At 48.5% G+C, this 21,122-nt stretch overlaps 1 protein-coding gene across 4 annotated transcripts in view; it reads right to left on the minus strand.

Annotated features, from left to right (window-relative positions):
- Positions 1 to 20,769, minus strand: part of PTPDC1 (protein tyrosine phosphatase domain containing 1) — a 30,697-nt gene extending 9,928 nt beyond the window's left edge. Inside the window, exons 1-6 of one of the 4 annotated variants that reach the window (XM_077753775.1) lie at positions 20,579 to 20,769; positions 19,418 to 19,505; positions 5,225 to 5,396; positions 2,873 to 2,953; positions 2,557 to 2,675; positions 1,472 to 1,609 (exon numbers count right to left, since the gene is read on the minus strand). In XM_077753775.1, the coding sequence (XP_077609901.1) occupies positions 1,472 to 1,609; positions 2,557 to 2,675; positions 2,873 to 2,953; positions 5,225 to 5,396; positions 19,418 to 19,499 (592 nt within the window). In that variant the 5' untranslated portion in view covers positions 19,500 to 19,505; positions 20,579 to 20,769. Of the gene's footprint in view, positions 1 to 1,471; positions 1,610 to 2,556; positions 2,676 to 2,872; positions 2,954 to 4,274; positions 4,317 to 5,224; positions 5,399 to 5,862; positions 6,081 to 19,417; positions 19,509 to 20,578 lie in introns of those variants that run through there. The other 3 variants (XM_077753774.1, XM_077753777.1, XM_077753776.1) reach the window with 3 other exon arrangements.
- Between the last annotated feature and the right edge of the window lie 353 nt (positions 20,770 to 21,122).

Here is a 21,122-nt window from a genome sequence, read left to right on the forward strand (position 1 = left end):
GAGTGTGGTGGGGGGGATGAGGGACAGTGAGAGGGATGGGGGGATGAGGGAGAGTGTGGTGAGGAGGATGAGGGAGAGAATGGTGAGGGGAATGAGGGAGAGTGTGGTGAGGGGGGAGGGGGATGAGGGAGAGGGAAGTGAGGGGGATGAGAGAGAGTGTGGTGAGGCGGCTGAAGAAGAGTGTGGCGTGAGGAAGAGTGTGGTGAGGGGGACGAGGAAGTGAGAGGGGATGAGGCAGAGTGCGGTGAGGGGAAGGTCCACCAGGGCGTGTGGACTGACTGGATGGGATATTTTAAGGGTGTTCGGAGCAGGAAACAGACCCCAGATTTGATTTGGTCCCCGTGGGGCTGGGAATCAGAGGCTGGACCATGGTCCCCTCCATTACCGCCCCCTTCCCTGCACACTTCCTTCCTACCTCTGCCAGCTTTGCCATCAGCTGTTGCCACATTCCCAGCCTGGCATTTTTCCTTTCTGGGCATTTTTTCTTTGGGGATTGTTTATATTCAGTCTATTTCTAGACGTTTTGTCTACACTAATGGTGCTTTTCTCCAGACCAAGATATAAGTTTATTCTGTAAGTACTTGTCATTAAAGAAAACAACCTTAGCATTACAAACATATGTTTGCATTAATTAATATGAAATTAAAGTAAATAACATAATGGTGATAATTGATTAATTAATCCAACTATAACGGTTGACTAATATCACGGTAAAAGGCCAATCAGGAGACGTGTGTGATTCCCAAGTTTGCTGCCCTTGCAGAACGGTGCCGCCCTCCTGACGCTCCCAGGTGGGGGCGGGGGCGCAGCTCAGGTGCCTGTCTGCTCAGACCAGATTACGATTAAGATTCTAACCTGACGGTATTTCTTTTTGTGATACTGTCAGCACTGCAATGAGATTTGCTGCATTTTTAAGTAAAATCACTGATATTTACATAGAATTTGAAGCACAGACAAAACAAAATCCTTCCAGCTCTGAATTTAAATCCTGGCTCTCCCACTTACTCAATGCAGCAAACTACTTAACCATCTTCAAAGTTCACATGGTTACTAAAGACAAAAATGCCAGCAAGTGTAAAATGCCTAGAACACACCAAATGAAACAATGCTTTCTCTTCTCATTACTTTGGTTAAGGAAAATTACATTTTTAAAATACATAACTATTAAAGTGTTGGGTTTTTTTTTCTTTGAAGAAAAACCAGAGTGATTGTTTAGTGAGCCGTGGAAACCTATCTGTTTACTAAATATAACGAGTTTTCAGTCCTAGGTCTTTCAAAAATACTCTCACAAATAAATGGTCACTGAACTATCTTTTGAAAGATAGTTCAAATTTCTTTCAGTGGCTTCTTTCATTTGAACCCAAAACTTTGACAGGATTCTGAGAAATACTTCTCTTCTCAAACTAGGAAGCATTATTTCGTCCATGTTCAGATGTGCTCTAAGACAGTAAGTCCACATCCTAGAATTTACCTGTTCGACCAAGCCCTGCGTGACAATGGATGGCTACTTTTCCTTCCTGTAAGGCAAATGTCGTTACCTTCACCATATCTAAGATGGCAGTGAGCGACGCCACACCGTAATCCTTCCATCCGAAATTGTAGAAATAGACTGGACGGTGAAAAAGAGAACAGGAAAGAAAAATCAACACACAGGACAGTACATGCACAGCCACGTGAAGGGCGCGCGTGGGTTGAGGAAAAGCGTGTGGCCGTGAGGCCAGCTGGCTGCACCGTATGCGGAGGCTGGAATAATAGGCTCTTTATATTCCTAGTAAGTTCACTGTTCACATTTCTTACAAAGTACATTCTCTATTACTCAAGACATTTCCTGCTAAAACTCAGCCAGAAACAATTAAGGAGAAATAGAACTGCAGATTAATAAAGGCCACAGCCTTCACCCAAATTACTCGGCCACAGAAGGACAGCATGCCATCTTTTTCAAGCATGGAAATGCATCTAAAGGACTGGTAAGTGGCACCAGCTGGGTGCATACAGATTTTCCACCGAGTGGAGACAAAATGCCAGGCACACGCTTCTCTAAAACAAGTCCCCACAGTGGCCTGGGCTAGTCCTTTCCTGCCCGGCGAGAATGGCACGCGTTGAGGGACGCCATCCCCGGGCTCCCGGGACTGCCCCGTGAAGGACCCTGCATCCTGCCCGGGGCCAGAGCGGGGCAGCAGTGACAGTGTTAGCGAGGGCTGTGTTCCAGTCCCACTGCCGCGAGTAAGCTGTGTGGTCTGAGTCGGAACAGAGAGCAGTACCACGAAATGGGATGGATGGGCAGGACAGGTGTGGTGCACTGTGACCGGAATTAATGGACGCTTTGTTTCTACAGGGCTCCTCCCAAGATCACTCACACAGGACAAAAGAAATCCTGTATTTCCAGCAGTAATGCCAGAGAAGAATGGTCACATTATCTAGAATCAATCAGCTCTTCTCCCCGGTGGGAGCCTGCAGTAAGCGTTCCGCCATTCTGTCACCCTCTGACCTAAGAGCGGAGCGGGAAGCCTGGGTGCTGCCCTCGGTCACTCATAGAAGGGAGGTGGGGGGACTTACTGCCGGCCTCCATGAAAGCTTCGGGAAGGTACGTGAAGCCACTCTCTTGCTCCAGGGGGTTCCCGCAGCTCGCATGCTCCCCAGGGCGCTGCAGGTTGATGATTGTCTTTATGCCATTGCTCACCGGAGAAAAGAAAGAAGTTTTAAAAGATCAACCATTTCTGGCATTAATAAACATTACCAATCACTCTCAAAACTTTAATTTCCTAGTTGAAAAAGCTCTTCACTGCCTACTCTTTGACTATTTGAAGCCAAAAGTGATGGGTGAACGCACGCGAGCCGGCTTCTCGAAATGTGTAAGCGATGTGGCATTTACCTTCGGAACTGCTCGATGATGTGGTACTTCTCGAGGAGCTCAGTGGACGGGCGAGCCATGGCCAGGATATTGTCAGTGACCCTGAGATGGGAGGAGGCCGCTGGTGAGATGCATAAAACCTGGAACGTTCCAGTTCTAAGGACTAGAGAGCAAGTTATCAAGTCCCTGCTTTTTCTATGATTTCAACAATTCTAGAACAATTTTCTGATACAGCTCTGGCTTCAGTTTTGCATCACAACTAGGGCTCTAAGAGACCCTGAATCCCTGGAGAAAACCCCAGGACGTAAAGTATTTGTGGACTGCAGCAGAGTGTTCTCAAGGACCTTCACGAGAGTCTAGCAGACGTGATGGAGCCACCTCATCAGGCATCAAAGGCACTTCTGCCCCCTCAGTCACCCACTATGTGGGGCAGGGTAACACGTGCCTCATGCGGCTGGCAAGACAACTGGACACGGTGTGGGTGTAAAGTCTTCAGCACAAATCCTGGCGGGTGGTTTTGAATAAATGCCGAGTTATTGTAATTTGGCAAAACATACGGGCTTCGGAGTCAGCTGGGCCTGGTTTCAAATGCTGGCTTTTCTGCTTTCTGCTGAGGCGTAGATTACTTAGTTGGTCTGGACTCAATTCCCTCATCAATAAAATGACTTTAACAATGTCTACTTTCTCAGAGCTTCATGAAAATGACATTACAATGGGACAGTGTCTAGCAGAGTGTCTGCTCTGTAGACGAATGGATGTTTATGGAAAGTACAAATGGACAGAGGCCCAAAAGGCAGTGGCCCCCGCTTTGGGCTCTGGTGAGAGACCTACCAGGCAGGCCACCGGGGGCTGTGGGCCCCATGAACAGAGACATCGGCTGAGCCGAGCAGGGTCCAGAAGGATACCTCACCTCTCCCCCAGGGCGAGCCCTGGCATTTAACGGGGACCCCCCCAAGTTCAGCAGTACTTAGACCGAGGCAAGGACAGAAGTACCATGAAAGCATCAGAGGTGAAAGATGGCTTAGTCAACAACAAAACAAAAACATTAATGTGGCCTCAAGTTGCATTATTAGAAATTTAGGATCCGACCACATCTCAGGAACAGTGCTTGCCTTCTCACAACATTCCTCAGGCTAGAACTCGAGGAACAGCACATTTGGGGCCGGCCGCCGACCCCACCACCACACATCTACCAGCACCCCAGGACACAAAAGTGCAGGGCGCAGTCAGCCAAGCCAGTGGACAAGCGTCTGACTTGTAAGTGGATTCTCGCCGCAGGAAATGACTCACCGATAGAGTTCTTTAAACAGTGAACTCTTAGTGGGTTTCAGACGTGATTTGGCTTGATTAACAGAATTTTTCAGAGGTATCACTACATCAAAACAAGCATAAACAGTTTACTGTTCATAACAGAAAGTAGTACCACTGAATGCCGTGCAAGCTGCAGTCCATACCACGCACAACGCACGCGCCTTACGCCGTCCACCGAACCAACACTGCGCACCGCTCCCCACTGAGGCGGACCGGCAGCGTGTGCGCCCAGGTGCGCCCTTTCACGCAGCAGACAGGAGCACACAGGAGGCCAACGGTACCTGTGTCAGACCAGAAACCTACACATGCACCTCGTAACGTAACCTTACAGCCGAACCCATTATTTCCAGTAACTTGTGACATTTAAGACCTCTCCAGTTAGCGTTTCTTTACAATACTTTACACACACCATTTCTCTTACTTAAAATACCCCTACGGGGTGGTTTTATTATTTCCATCTCACCAATGAGGAAACGGAGGTTCCCACAGGCCCACATGGGGGGGAGACCTGCTGGCCGCACAGCCCCGCCGCCCAGCGCAGGCGCCCGGGGCCACTCACCAGCACGAGTAGACCCCCTCGATGGCCCGCTACCCAGCGCAGATGTCCAGGGCCACTCACCAGTACTAATAGACCCCCTCGATGGNGATGAGGAAACGGAGGTTCCCACAGGCCCACATGGGGGGGGAGACCTGCTGGCCGCACAGCCCCGCTGCCCAGCGCAGGCGCCCGGGGCCACTCACCAGCACGAGTAGACCCCCTCGATGGCCCGCTACCCAGCGCAGATGTCCGGGGCCACTCACCAGTACTAATAGACCCCCTCGATGGCCCGCTGCCCAGTGCAGGTGCCTGGGGCCACTCACCAGGACGAGTAGACCCTCTTCATGGCCTGCCGCCCAGCGCAAGCGCCCGGGGCCACTCACCAGGATGAGTAGACCCCTTTCATATCCCGCTGCCCCGTGAAGGCGCCCGGGGCCACTCACCAGGACGAGTAGACCCCCTCGATGGCNCGAGTAGACCCCTTTCACGTCCCGCTGCCCGCGAAGGCGCCCGGGGCCACTCACCAGGACGAGTAGACCCCCTCGATGGCTTGCTCTTGCTCGCTCCAGCGCGCTGGGTTTTCGTACTTGCAAGCTCTGCCACCACACGCCACGGAGCAGGCCACATGTCCGGGAATCACGTGCCGCAGCCGCTCTCCCACCTTTGTGTACTTTGGCGCTGGACGTCCTGGATTCCCTAGAAGATATAAGGAAGGGAAGATTCAAAATCTATTCTCCAAATCGAAGAGTAACATGAGAACAGCTTCCAGGACTGGAGACGACAGCCCACGCTGCGTCCCCTCATTCTGTCACAATGGAGCTGCTGCCTTGACGTCTCCGTGCAGGGTCTCCCAGCAGAGAAAAGGCTCTCACACATGATCACCTCCACGTGTCACACTGCTGGCGAAGAGGAAGAAACAGGAAAGCAGATCTTTTATAAGGGCATGAGTATTTTTTCAAAAATTATGTATTTAATGAAAAAGCACAAAACATTCAATCACGTTATCTCCTATTCCATGTCCATTGAGGCCCTGAGTACAACAGACGGTAAAAAGCAGAACACAGAATTAACTGTCAAACCCTAGAAGGTCTCAGCACAGCACACCGGCTTCGCTCCGAGTTTATACTCAAAGCTGCGGCCATCTCAAAGAAGGAAAAGAGCTTTACTTTTTCTCTGGAGGCACGCTGGGTCTCTGTCGGCGCGGTGGACGGAGGCCACGGCCACCATCACCTGCAGCGAGGACGAGGACAGCGTCTGGGCGGCGGAGCCCCGGCGGCCCGGCTGCAGCTGCAGGACGGGGTCCGAGGCCGAGTGCCGGCGGCCCTGCAGGAAGGCGCTGAGGAAGGGCAGGGCGGAGCCCCGCCGGGGCAGGTCCTGCATGGCAGGGGATGGCAGCGCCAGCCCGCTCCGCCACCGACTTACTGAGCCCTGAGCACCAGCCTGCGATCAGCCTGCGAGATCTACCAGCCCGAGAGGCGGGCCTGTTGCCGTGGTGACGAACAAAGAAACTACTGATTCCCACTCAGAGCTGCACCCGCGAAATCCCACATGAATGGACTGCAGTTTGGACGGATTGTTTGAGCAGAGGGAAGAGGAACGTGTATTTTCAATAGATTATACCTAAGTTGCAGCTAGTCTCTTTTGTTTCTCAGACACAGTTGGAAGTTCTAACAGCTCAAAGAATTACATCGAACACACTGTGGTGAATCCAGAAAAATGTGTTTATGACACAGACACTGCCTTTTATACACACTTTAAAAGGTTTAAATTCTGCTGTTCCTTTCGTATCTGTTCTCTGAACATCCTGAAAACCCTTCCGTTTCCACCCCTCTGGGCCCAGGGCAGGGAAGTGAACCCTGAGGAAGGATTCGCAGCACAGCTCCTATTGTTATTAAAACACCACTCAGTTCCTCAAAACCAATGCCTCCTGTAATTTTCTCTATAGAGCTTTTTAAAAAATATAGGGATAGAACAAATAAAGACGTGTGTAGGGTTGATGTTTTAATCAGAAGACCTTTACTTTAGTAGTTTTATTTTCAGAACATGACAACACAACCCCTGGTCGTGCCTTTATTGGGCTGTGACAGCAGCCAGGCCTCTCAGAAACTCCCAGATGCAATTCTGTGCCTTTTGTCACTGACTGCGGTGTGTGGGGGGTGGGGGGTGCTGGGGAGTGGGCGACGCTTCAGGAATGTCCTGGTGGAGGCGTGCAGAAAAAATTCACTAAGTACCACATTCCTGTCAGGAGCTGGGTGAGGAGGAGGCTGCAAGCTGAGAACAGACAATCCAGCACTGCAGTCGCCTCCTCCTTTGGAGGCGTGGGCTGCGCCCGCNTGCCTCTCTCTGTCTCTCCAGGGGGTGTTTCAGCCGCGTGCACACAGAGCACTTGTGTGTTTGTTCATTTCCTAGGATCAGCCATGCTGTCGGCAAGCTCCTTCTAAAGCACATGCCTAACTCCCCAACCCAGACAGAGAAGCTAAGTTGGTGCCCAAATTCCTACTCTGCGTGTAGTGCCAGGACCTTGTCACTTCACATACAGTGATGGGAAAAAAGTCGTTGTTGTTGTTAAGTAGGCTTCACACTCAGCGCAGAGTCTGACGTGGGGCCTGAACTCACCACCCTGAGATCGAGACCCGAGCTGAGATCAAGAGTCAGATGCTCAACCGACTGAGCCACAAGGCCCCGCTCGCATAAGCGACCAGAAAGCGCAGCTTCCACAGAGCCCTACGGGAGAGCCCAGAGTACAGGGCCCACATCTCGGGGGAGCTGGAGCCTCCCGGCCTCTAACTCAGGGGCCCGCCTCTGCTCTGCGGGGTAGAGGGTCCAAGCAAGGCTCTCGGTGGCGGGTCACGGGGCGGGGAGCCGAGGCCCAGGAGCCTGCTGGGACAGCTGCAGAGCGAGCAGATTCAAGCAACGTGCCAGAGCCTGCACGAGCGGACAGCTGGGAGCTGGGGTTCAGGTCCCGCGGCCGGGTGGCCAGCTCCACTGTGGGAAAGGCGTGCGAGTAGGAGACGTCTCACGCCTGCGGCGCTAAGGACACCCCCAGATGAGGGTGCAAGGGACGCTGCTCTCAACGCTTTCAGCAAGGAAAATGGCTTTGCCAAGGGCGGGCCTGGTCTGCACGCAGCTGAGGAAGGACGGACGGCTCACGTGTCCTCTCAAGACTCGTCTCCGCTGTGAAATCCGCAGAAGTGGCCGACTCACTTAAACGTGTCAGCACCGAGTGGGCGCCCGGGCACCCTGAGTGCAGGCCCTCCTGCGAGCACATCCTCTGGCTCAGCCTGGACGCCCACGGCGCTGCAGGTCCACCCGGGGGCTCACCCTGCTCCCCCGCAAAGCACCGCCGCTCGGCCGACTCAGCCTCCAAGAAAGCTCATTTTAACCTGTACCAAATGGTTTTCTGGTAGGGAAGTGAGCCTCCGTCCCTCCTGAGACCACATCGCCCCCCTTCTGCCTGTCCCCGCTCCTGTCTGTCCCCCTAGACCGCCACCGCCCCTCCCCTCCGGTCTGTCCGCACAGGGACCTTGGGCATCTGGAAGCACACCACAAGCCATTCTCTGCCTTTCTTCACGCCCGCCCGGGGGCTCACTCACAGATACACACGCAGGAACATCGCCATTGACCCACTCCCGCCCTCGCTGCCGGACATTCAGGCCACCATCCCCAACTTTATTTACAAACAAGACACAAACATTTCAGGCCCAGGGCCTTTTTATTTCAGCGTTTCTCCTTCCGCAAACCCCCAGGGGTGAGGTGGCTGGTGAGCAGACTGCACCGTCAAAGCTCAGACTTCCATTTGGCTGAGTCTTTACATGTTTCAACAACCACGTGTAAAGACGCTGAAAGGGGAAATATTTTTAAAAACCCAATACATATTTTTTCAGATGTCAGAGAGAAACATGGCATTAAAATAGGATCGAAAAAAGCCTTCTTGGAGATGCTTTGTTTCTACCTCCCTGACCTCAGAAATCTCACATCTCCTTAATTTGTGGCCTGCAAAAACCATGTTTTTGTTCACAGAAAGTTGCCAGAAATCAATCATGCAACAACTCTAAAGAAATTGTTTTCAAACTCCTGGAAGAAAAAGTATTATACTTGTACCAAACTGGTCTTTCCTTTTGTGTTCATTAAGAAAGCATATTTGTACAGCCTAAAAATACACTAGAAAATTTAGTTTATAATTTATACTTACAAATTCATATCAAATTATAATAAATAACTTATAATTGGGATGAATTATAGATGGCTAATGATGAACTATCTGGACTCTGAGAAAAAACATTTTAATACTGAAATCCCCAGGGAAGCCTGGGTAGCTCAGTCGGTTGAGCGTCCGACTTCAGCTCAGGTCATGATCACATGGTTCGTGGGTTCAAGCCCCGCGTCGGGCTCTGTGCTGACAGCTCACAGCCTGGAGCTGCTTCAGATTCTGTGTCTCCCTCTCTCTCTGACCCTCCCCTGCTCACACGTCTCTCTCTCTCTCAGAAATAAGCATTAAAAAAAAAAATTAAAAAAAAAAAAAGAAATCCCCAGTAGGAAAAAAATAGAAGACTTCTCTTTAGACAAACAGAAGCAACAAGACTTTTAATTCCTATTTCATGCTCTATATAAAACAGAACATTTTAGAGTCAGGGTAATTTTGTGAGGGGCCATGCTTTCAGCAGATACTTAAAAGGTAAAGAGTGTCTTCTTCCCCTGGTGGCCACAGAGAGCGCCATTATTATAAGCTCCCTGTCCGCCCACAGTTCTGGTTTATTTGCCACAAGTGCCTTCCCACTCACCTGCTAATAACTCATCTGTTTTCACTGCTCTGCCAACATATTTGCCGATGAAAAATACATAAGAAAAAAATGTCAGTTTCCTACATTCCCTAAATATAGACGCATGGGGACCCCACCTTGCTACTATTCTTACCCTTCTCTTCACTTCCAAATATGCGGTCTCTAAAAAGAAACCAGGCTCCAGGAAGTAGGAAAACAATGCCCTGAGCTGCTGTCACCACGAACGCATAGACGGCCCCTCAAAGCATGAAGAATGGGGGCAATGGGTGCCCATCTCCATGTCGTAACACGCTCCCAGGCAATGGCCTGTGTGCAGATGGGCAACCAGACCTTCGCCAGTTCAGAATAGTTTATGGAATCAGGGATGTCCTGGTCACTGCAAATGTGAAACCGTCTAGTCCTGCGATGAGGGCTGTAAGCGCCGGGGGAATCCCACTGTCCTCTCCTCTCCAGTTGCCATGCGCGGCGGTTAAAGCAGACGTGGAGCCCCAAGAACCAGTCATTTTCTCTCACGTTCAAGGTTTCAGAAATGGCGGGGAACTTCCTACTTGAACATCATGTGGTCGTGGTGGGAGCTGCAGGTCCATGTGGCCCCAGCCCTCAGTCACCAGGCCAGCCACGTCCAGGAGCCGGGCAGGACGCCGACTGCGCCGTGTCTGCTTGCCACGTTCTGCGCCGGGAGGCTCACTTCTCGCAGGACTAGCAGGCATGCAGCTGCTGGACAGCTCGGCGTGGTCCCCACGGCCAGTCAGAGCCCCCCCTCTGTGAACACTGGCTCTGCTTCGTTCCTCCACAAGTTAGCATCTCTTTGACTTTGCAAGATCTTCAAATATTTGAAGACAGAACTTCTCCAAAACTTGCCCTAATTGGGCTGAGGCTTCCTGATTTTCCAAGCAGACGTCACTGGTTCCAGACCCTTGACCACAGCCCCTATTTCCGAGGCCCCTTCAGCCACCTTCACAGCCAGCGCTCTAAAACGTGGACTGCTGCCACTGTGTATCTCAGCTTCCCCCCGTGTCCCTCTGGCCTCTGCCAACCACAGAAAGTTGCTCCGGCAAAGGTCTCCGACGGCCTCTTCACGAGTTTTGTTTTGCTGGACGGCTCAGCAGCACGCCACACAGTCAGGGAATTTAAAAATGTTTTTAGAAAAGATGATCTTTTATTCTGAAGCAATCTCAAACTTAAAAAGATAATACAAAGAATAATTTTTCTTGAACCATCTGAGAATACGCTGCAGACATGCCGCCCAGGTGGCTTCGGTGCTCCCGAGGCAAACCACGCCACAGCATCAGAACCACACGCTGTCCCGTCTCTCGCTCACGCTAGAGCAAGCTCTGTGGTCTTTGCTGGACTCTGACGCCCTCGACCTCTGCGGAGTACAGGCGGTCACCTTGTAGAATGTGTCTGTGCCCTCATGATTAGATCCCCAGAGCCCGGGATTCACAGGTGAAGAACGGCACTGAGGAACAAGTCTGGGAGCTGGGGGTGCTCGCAGCTTGCGGGCATGCTGCCACCCGCGGGCCTGCTCAGCACACAGGGCACCTGGGGGGCTCTGTCAGTTAAGTGTCTGACTCTTGGTTTTGGGTCAGGTCATGATCTCAGAGTTTGTGAGTTTGAGCCCCATGCTGGGCTCTGTGCTGACAGTGTGGAGCCTGTTTGGGATTCTCTCTCCCTCTCTCTCTGCCCGTCCCCTGATCGTTCTCTCTCTCTGAAATAAATAAACTTAAAAAGGAAAAAAAAAACACATACACACATTCCACGTTTGCAGCCACATTATTTCTAAATTTTTTTAAAACATTTATTCATTTTTGAGAGGGAGGCAGTGTAAGCAGGGGAGGGGCAGAGAGAGAGGGAGACACAGAATCCGAAGAAGGTTCCAGGCTCTGAACTGTCAGCACAGAGCCCGACATGGGGCTCGAACCCACGAACCATGAGATCATGACCCAAGTCCAAGTTTGACCCTTAACTGACTGAGCCCCCCAGGCGCCCCCGGCCACATTTACTTCTACATGCGTGCACCCTGGTACTACCAATCCCAATCCAACACACAGGCTCCCCCTGCTTTTCTGTCATCCTTCATCAGGAGGACCCTCTGTGTGACCCATGTCCCCCCACTGCAGTCACCACCACCTTCGGGGAGCCGGGCCGTGTGCGTGTTCCGATGCTCCACTGGGACCCCCGGCCACACACAGGAGCCCCGCTAACCCCAGGAGACTCTGACTCCTCAGGTCGGGCCAGCCTCTCACACACTTGCCACCCTGCTGTGGCACTCACCCGAGTTTCGTGGCCCTGCCAGTGGCTTTTACACTGATTTGTTCCAGAAGGGAAGGGAAAAGGGGAAGAGAGGGTATTTTCCTTTTTCCCTTTGTTAACTGTGGTAAACTATATAGAAGGTAAAAATGACCACTTAGTCGGTTTTAAGTGTACAGTGACATTAAGTACCTTCACATTGTGCAACTGTCCCAACCGTCTCCAGAACTTCTTCATCTTCCTAAACCAAAAGTCTGACCCCTTTACACTACCTTCCCATCTCCCCCCGACCCAGTGCCTGGCACCCACTTGACGGTCTGTCCCTATGGATGTGACGACTATAGTTCCTCTGAAAGTGGAATCACACAGTACTGGTCCTCCTGTGCCTGGCGTATTCACTCAGCGTAACGTCCTCAGGGTTCGTCCACGCTGCAGCAGATGTCAGAATCTCCTTCTTTCCGAAGGCCACATCATTATCACAGTGTACATACAGGCCACACCATGTTTTCCCTGTGCATCTGCTGACGGATACACGGCTTGCTCCCAACTTCTGGCTACGGTGAGCACTGTATGAACGTGGGTGTACAAGAATATGCTTGAGTCTCTGCTTTCTATTCTTTTAGTATATACACACACACGGAATTGCTGGATCATATGCTAATTCTTTTTTAAAATTTTTGAGACACTGCCATGCTGTTTTCCATAGTAGTGGCACCATCTACCACACATGCACCATGCAAGGACTCCAGTCTCTCACCTGCCCACACCCGCTATTTCTGGTTGGCTTGTTTGCTTTGGTGACAGCCATCCGCGTAGATATGCAGTCGATCTCACTGTGGTTTTGGTCTGCATTTCCAAAGCGGTTAAAATACGCTGTCCATGTGCTTATCAGATGTCTGCGCATCTCTCCGAGAGAAGTGTCGCCTCCCATCCCGCCGTCTCCAAGGCAGGCTGCTGCGCTTCGGGGGTGTCTATGTATTCTGGGTGTCGGTCCCTGATTAGACAGCTCTGTGATTTCCAGTCTCTCCCACTCTGTAGGCTGACGTCTCGTTCTGCCAATGGCATCTTTTGAAGCACAAAAGTTTTAAATTTTGATGAAGTCTGGTTTATCTATTTTTTCCTCCTGTTGCCTGTGCTCTTCTGTCACTGACAAGAAATCACAGCCAACTCCAGCGTCATGAGGCTTTTCCTCTAAGTTTTCTTCTAAGAGTTTTATACTTTCAGCTCGTAGGTTTAGGATTTTGATCCATTTTTAGTTAATTTTTGCACAGAGCCTAAGGTAAGAACCCCAAATCACTCTTCTGCACATGCACACCTAGTCTCTCACCACCACCTGATGGAAACACTGTCTTTACCCCAATGAACGGACTTGTCGTCCTTGGCAAAAATCATTTAACCACACAGCTAAGGTTGTGTGTGTGTGTGTGTGTGTGTGTGTGTGTGTGTGAGATCCTTACTCTATTCACCGGTTTATGTCTGTCTTTATGCCAGTACTACACCGTTCTGATGACTGATCGCCAGTCCCTGTCCACCCCCCCCCACCAACTTGGCAGCCGACAAGACAGTGGCAGTCCACGTTCCAGCGTGGGACCTTGCTCCCTGGTTCCGGGATGAGCAGAGAAAACCTTATTTGAAAATTACTGTATGGGTTTGTTCTAACCTGTCTGGGCACTTGAGTACCTTGAAGGCAGAAAAGTAATTTCAAGTATTACTTGAAAATACTATGTGATAAACAAAAAATCTGCAGGATCCTGGGGCAAAAGACTACTGCGGAGACACTGGAAAATGCCACCAAACATCTAAAGAAGAATGAGCACCAGTTTTCAGAGTGTCTTCCAGTAAACAGAGGATGGAACATTCCCGCCCCCTTCCAGGATTACTCTTTCACCAGAGCAAAGATAGTACAAAAGAAGAGAAGAGTAGTCCAATGTCTGTCTCTCCAGAACTTAAGCACAAAGGCTGAACAAATATCAGCAAATCAAATCCAGCGATGCATAAATAGAATTACACAGCACTGCCCATGAGATTTATTGTAGGTAAGGGTGGTTAAATATCCAAAATTAATAAAACCTACCGAATCAACAAGCTAAAGAAAAAATAATTGTATCAACTGACACAGAAAAAGCATTCTACAAATTCCAATGGCCTTTTGTGACCAAAAAAAATCTCAGTGGGTTAACAATGGAGGGCAACTGGTTCAACTTGTAGAACCTGCCGTAATCTCTAAGCATCACACTGAAAGGTGAAAGACTGTCTTCTCCCTGAGGTCAGGAGGAAGCCAAGGCCAGTCACCCTCCTAACTCTCTCTGCTTGGCAGAAGTGCTGGGCCACTACAGTAAGGCCAGAAGAGAATACTGGCATATGGACTGTAAAGGAAAGAAATAAAACTGTCCTTATTTGCAGATGTGATTGTTTGTACACAAAACCATCAGGGATCTCGGAAGGCCTCCTGGCCCTAGTGAGTGAGCGGAGCACACATCTGCTGGGACAGTGAAACAACAGAGAAATCTGATCACTTGTCCACTGCCTGGGGACACAAAATGGCACAGCCATTTTGGTTACCACTTTGGCAGTCTCCTATAAAACTAAACACGCAACTACCGTGTGACCTAGGAGGTTCCTTCCTGACCCCTGGCCCCAGAGGCGGGAGAACTCCTGCTCACACATAAAGCTGCTCGTGTGTGTTCACAAGAGCCCCAAACCGAAACCATCTGGCCTCCTTTGATGACAGAACGGATGAACACCCTGTCGTGCACCCCACCAGGGAAGCCACTCAACAGTAAGAACAAGTATACTGTGGACAAGAGAATGGCGCCAAACAACTTAAATGGCTACATGCTGTGTGATTTCACTTATACACAATTTCTGAGATGACAAAGTCATAGAAGTGGGAACAGATGAGTACCTGTCAGGGGCCAGGCTCACGGGAGGAAGTGGGTCTGGCTACAATAGGCAACAGGAGGGATCCTTGCAGTGACAGTGCTGTCCTGTATCTGGACTGCAACAACGTCGACCTGCTGGCTGGGATACTGGACTACAGACATGTAAGATGTTACTACTGGTGGAAACGGAGTGAAGGGTAAATGACTTACAACTGCATGTGACTGTATCATTATCTCAATATTTTAATTAAAAGTGTACACATAATCAAGATAAAAACAGCCACAAGGCAGGCCTATTTAGCAGAGGGGAGGCCCCACACAAGGAAGGCAACCACAGGTGACCCTTGAACATGGGTTTGAACTGCACGTGTCCACATATACCAGATGTCATTGGATAAATACCGTATAACACCGTAAATGTGTTTTCTCTTCCCTAGGATTTTCTTAATAATGTTTTCTTTTCTCTCGCTTACCTTATTGTAAAAATATAGTATATAATACACAAGATATATGTTAATCAACAGTTGTTGGGGAGGCTCCCAGACAACAGGAGGCTATTAGTGGTTAGGTTTTCGAGGAGTCGAGAGTTGTATGTGGGTTTTCATCTTGCTGGTGGTCAGGGTCCCAACCCGTCTGCTGGAGGTCAGTTGTAGCAGAGTCTGTGGCACTCACGCCGCCAGGGCATAGGCCCCGTGTGGAAGACAAGCCGAGGAGAGCAAAAGCAGGGCAGGGCTGGGGGGCTGGTCCTGAACAGGAAGACTGATGAAATGGAAGCGAGGTTCCTCATTCTTGGAGAAGAGAGTTATAAACTTAATAACGGGAAAAGCTAGAACGATGGTATGGTGATGGATGAGTCAACAGGAAGTACCAGTATGAACTCATGGTTTTCAATATATAAAAACAAATATGCCTAGGGGCGCCTGGGTGGCTTAGTCGGTTAAGCATCCGACTTTCGCTTGGGTCATGATCTCGCGGTTCGTGGGTTCGAGCCCCGCATCGGGCTCTGTGCTGACTGCCAGCTCAGAGTCTGGAGCCTATTTCAGAGTCTATATCTCCCTCTCTCTCTGACCCTCCCCTGCTCATGCTGTCTCTCTCTCTCTCCTAGAAATAAATAAAAAAATATTTAAAAAAAACAAAAACAAAAACAAATACGCCTAAGAGTGGGTAGATATGAACGCACACTTATAACCTCTATTTCCTGGCTCTGCCTCGCAGGGAGCGTGGGGCTGGGCTATCCCAGCAGCAGAGAGCAGGCACATCTTGGGTTTCCCAACAGCATTCTGCACTGGAAGGAACCAGGGCTCCTAGCAGAAATGGGCAACTTCAGGGCTGGGCCAGGAGGCGGGGAGCAGTGAGTGCCGATGTGTCCAGGTGACTCGGCTACAGGATAGAGGGGCTCTTCTGGCCCCATGGGGGACAGCGGAGTGTGAAAACAAATGACAGTGAAAGATTACACTCCCTGAACAGGTGAAGAAGCTACACCGGAACGGAAAGCAACTGACCGAACCAGCGGGAATGGAAAGCTCTTCCTTCCCTTCTCCGCTCCTGGAGAATGCCAGCTAAGAAACGCAGAAGCAGTGATGGGGTCAGGAAGCCTCCCCTTAGTCATCTGGCATCATGATGCTTAATTCAGGCAAGAGATGCGAGTGGATGGTGCAGGGCTGGGAGAGAGCTGGGGGAAGACCAGGGAGCTCACTGCGGCCTGGTGCCTCTCCACCAAGTGTGAACTCGGAGGGAGAAGGAACGACTTACAGGAGATAAATCTCGCAGTCACCACTGCACTGACGTGGTCAAACTGAGCACCCAGGGATGCAGCAAGATGGCGTTCTGGATCACCTAACGGGATGTCGTGAGAAGAGAATGAAGTCATTTCTGTGATGTTCCTGCCAGAAACGCATAACCTTAATGTCGTTATGATGAAACAGCAGACAGACCCACAGTGAGGCATATGCTGCAAAGCACCTGGCCTGTAAGCGTCACAGAGGCCAAGGAAGGACTGTGGTCACAGAAAAACTGGAAAAACATGACAAGTATCCTTCTGCTATTAAAGGATGCTACTGGCACAGTTGACCAAACTTGAGTGGGGGTCTCTGGGTAAACAGTATTTAGGGATTTTTTAAAAATAGTTTATGGGAGTCTGAAATTCTTGCAGAATGAAAGAACTAACATTCAACATGAGAGATGACCAGCCATCGCAGGCATTCTGATGGAAAAATATAGCACCATCCATGAATAAATAAATACATAAATAAACACTTGATTAGGCTCTACATCCCTCCACTAATCCAGTTTATAGGAAATACCATGGGAATAAAATCAGGAAAATATAGATTGTGGCAAACTCCATGGGGCAAAAAACCTGGTTTCTTCAACAAATAAATTGTAAGGAAAGAGAGGGAGAAACCTACAGGTAAAAGAGATGTAAGACACATAGGGACCGATTATACAATATGGCTTCTGATGGATCCCAACGCAAACATACATGCGTCTATGAGACAACCAGAAATCTGAACAATGTTTAGATATTGAGGATGTTAGGCGACTGGTGTTAAATTTTTCTAGTTATGGTGATGGTGATATGGTTAAGGAATGAAAGGAAGTAATACAGAAGCAGGGAAAGGAGTAGAGGAAGTAAGTGAGCCAAAACTGTCGAAGATGGGGGATGGCACCTCTTGGGGAAGGGGACCTCCCTGGGGGTGGGGTCTCCACTGGAGCCTGTATGGGCAGTGGTACCTCCACAGAGGTCTTTATAGGATTCTGTATACTTTTGTGAATGTTTGAAATTTCCCCACAAATTTTTTCCAAAAAGTAGAACCAACATATAAATCTAGGTTCATCTCATTCTAAAGCTACTTCTTGTTGAGTTGGCTTCTTATTTTCCTTTAAAAATAATTTAAATACTTTACTTACCTACCCCCTAATTAAATTTCCCTATGGTTCATTAGCCAACCTTAAAAAAAAAAATGCTTCCCAGCCTAATGTTAACCCAATAAGTATAACTACCTTTAGAGATGAGACTCACTCTAAAAAAGTTAGATATACAGTAAGTTTCTTATTTCTCCAGACTTTTTTCTATTTAAAAATTAGCTACATTTATGGGGCGCCTGCGTGGCTCAGTCGGTTAAGTGTCTGACTTTGGCTCAGGTCGTGATCTCACGGTTTGTGGGTTCGAGCCCCACTTCGGGTTCTGTGCTGGCAGCTCAGAGCCTGAAGCCTATTTCAGATTCTGTGTCTCCCTCTCTCTCTGCCCCTCCTCTGCTCATGCTCTGTCTCTGTCTCAAAAATAAATAAAAAACTATTAAAAAATTTTTTTAATTAGCTACATTTTATACAATGAGAAAATTTTTTTAATTTTTAAAAATTTTATTTATTTTTGAGAGACAGAGAGACAGTGTGAATGGGGGAGGGGCAGAGAGAGAGAGGGAGACACAGAATCTGTGCTGTCAGCACAGAGCCTAACACAGGGCTCAAACCCACAAAACACAAGATCGTGACCTGAGCCAAAGTCAGATGCTTAACTGACTGAGCCACCCAGGCGCCCCCAACAATAAGGAAAATTTCAGTTAAAGAGATGGTTTTAGGAGAGGTAAAACCAGCTTTGCCAGAGGATCACAACATGGGCATTACGACCTCTCCCAGGGCATCTGAAGATGCATGGTGTTTTCTGGTCGTCACTGCAGTCTGGGGATGTCACAGGACTCGGTCAGGGAGGCCATCTTCCGCATCCTGGGCTCTCCTGTACAATGAAGACTTACCTGTCTCAGAAACCAAGAGAATCCCTGCTGGGAAACACCAGCCTTTAGGGACATTTCGACAGAAGAAGGGAGAGGGAAAAAGGTCTATCTGACCCAGGCTTGCTAGCTTGAGCATCCTTTATGGAAAAAACCCACATTATTCTACAGAGGAAGCAGTAAGTAGACACTGCTACTGCCCTTATCTGAGATAGCGTTTCTTTCTTAAACAGGGAACTAGCAGTAAGTATGGCTCTCAGACGCTGTCCACAAATGGTGGTTACCAGTAGGCTGTCCCATCAGAGCCGGACAGGCGCAGACGGATGCAGAAGGGTCTACAAGGAGCTAGAATTCGGACAAGAGAAGAGGAGGGAGACACTGGTTTCCTGATGAGAGAGGGCGCCCCCTGGTGGTGTGGTCAGAGTCCAACGAGAGAGGAGTCCACAGAGCCCATTATTCTCGGCGAGCACAGGACCGCAATACCTTCAGACCCCTGCCCCTTTACTTTCTGTACGTTACCTAATCCGTCCCAGGGGAAGCCCTTCAAGGTTCCCCATACGGGAGCACTAACGTGAACAGGGCAGGACCAAAACCACGCAACAGTCGTGCCAACAAAAATGACCCGAGGTCTGGCTGACGGCTTGTGGCAGAAATCAGAGACCAGCCCAGTAGCTGTGTCACAGCACCCTTCTTTCCAGGGCTACCATGTGAAAAATCAAACGTGTGGGATGGGACGGAGGAGAAACAAACTGGGAGGCGCAGGGGTACCCGCTTCGAAGTGACACTTGCGAGAGATGAAAGAGAAAGCTTGACTCACAAGAGATGAGAAGAAGTCACTTCAGTCAAAGGATAATGCAGGAGGCAAACTGTTTTCAACACTCCTTCTCAAAAGACCTGTTATTCAGGATTTTGAAAAGGAGTTTTAATAGGTCAAAACAGGGAGGCAGAAATAAAAAGCTGTAAGCAGTGGCTTCATCTGGCGGCATGAGGCCCCGAGCTTTGTCCGTCATGTCTGCTCCCTGTTTCATTAGACGCCACTCTGCACGAGACACCCAGTATATCAGAGTGCTTACCCTTCATGTGGGCGGCGTATGCACTGTCATTCACCAAAGTGGAGTGAGGTTCTTCATTTTGAGGCAAGATTCCCGCAGGCATGGTAGTCTGCTGGGGAAAAACAGATTACATTTTGAGAATTTGCTTATGGGATGTGCATTTATGAATCACCTACAAAGTGCTAGACTTCTGCTGCTAATAGTCATTAGCTCTGCTGTTTCCCCAGCACTAGCAATGTGGATAGTAGATGTGAGATGTGCCGTCAGTGTCAAATACGATTTTGAAGACCTAGTACAAAGAAGACTACAATAGTTCATTAATAATTTTTTACAGTGATTTTACATTGAAATATTTTTGATATACTGAGTTAAAGAAAATGTTAAAATTAATTTTCTCTGATTCTTATTATTAATGTTGCTCTTAGAAAATCTAAAATTGAATCCAAGGCTCACCTGACATTCCACTGGACAGTGCTACACTACAAGGTAAGGACACTATAGAGATAAAGTCACAGCTAACAACACACTCAATGGTGAAGGCCTGAAAGCTTTAATAATACCGTAATAACTCTGTATGGGGACAGATGGTATCTAGACTTATTGTGATCATTTCATAATGTATATAAACATTGAATCATTATGTTATACACCTAAAACTAACATAACTATACTCAATGTAAAAAATGAATTTATCAGGGCGCCTGGGTGGTTCAGTCAGTTAAGCGTCCGACTTCAGCTCAGGTTATGATCTTGCAGTCTGTGAGTTAGAGCCCTGTATCAGGCTCTTGCTGACAGCTCAGAGCCAGAAGCCTGCTTCAGATTCTATGTCTCCTTCTCTCTCTGCCCCTCCCCCATTCATGTTCTGTCTCTCTCTGTCTCTCAAAAATGAATAAATGTTAAAAACTTTTTTTACTGAATTTATTAATAAACTGCCTGCGTCAGGACTTAGCCCTTTTCCTTACTGGGACATCTTCCCCTTTATTATTGACTTAGAAGATGTTTTTTTATATTAAGAATATCAAGGCTTTATAAAACAAAATCACACACCAATGCATCAACCAAGAAATCAAAGAAGAAAAAAAATTACAGGAAACAAACGAAAACAAAAACACAATGGTCCAAAATCTTTACGATGCAGCAAAAGTGGTTCTAAGAGGGAAGTTTATAGCAATATAGGCCTACCTCAAGAAGCAAGAAAAGTCTCAGGGTCCCTGGGTGGCTCAGTCAGTTGAGCGTCTAACTCTTGATTTCGGCTCAGGTCATCATCCTAGCGTAGTGGGATTGAGTTGCACATCACGGTCTGCACTAAGCATCAAAGCATGGAGCCTGCTTAAGATTCTCTCTCTTTCTTTCCTTCTGCTCTTCTCCCTCGTGCTCCCTAAAAAAAAGAAGAAGAAAAATTTCAAATAAACAACCTAACCTTATACGTAAATGAGCTGGAAAAATAACAAACAAAACCCAAAAATAGTAGAAGGAAATCATAAACATTACAGTAGAAATAAATTATATAGAAACTAAAAAAATAAATAAAACATATCTAATAAACAATTAGAATCCAAAATACATGAAGAACTGATACAACTTAATGCCCAAAAAACAAATAATCCAATTTAAAAATGGACAGCAGACATGAACATTTTTCCAAAGAAGATATCCAGATGGCTAGTAGACACATGAAAAGATGCTCAACATCACTCATCATCAGAGAAATAAAAACCAAAACGAC

The sequence above is a fragment of the Crocuta crocuta genome, unplaced genomic scaffold, assembly GCF_008692635.1.
Source record: "Crocuta crocuta isolate KB4526 unplaced genomic scaffold, BGI_CrCroc_1.0 scaffold420, whole genome shotgun sequence".
Classification (NCBI taxonomy): Eukaryota; Metazoa; Chordata; class Mammalia; order Carnivora; family Hyaenidae; genus Crocuta; species Crocuta crocuta.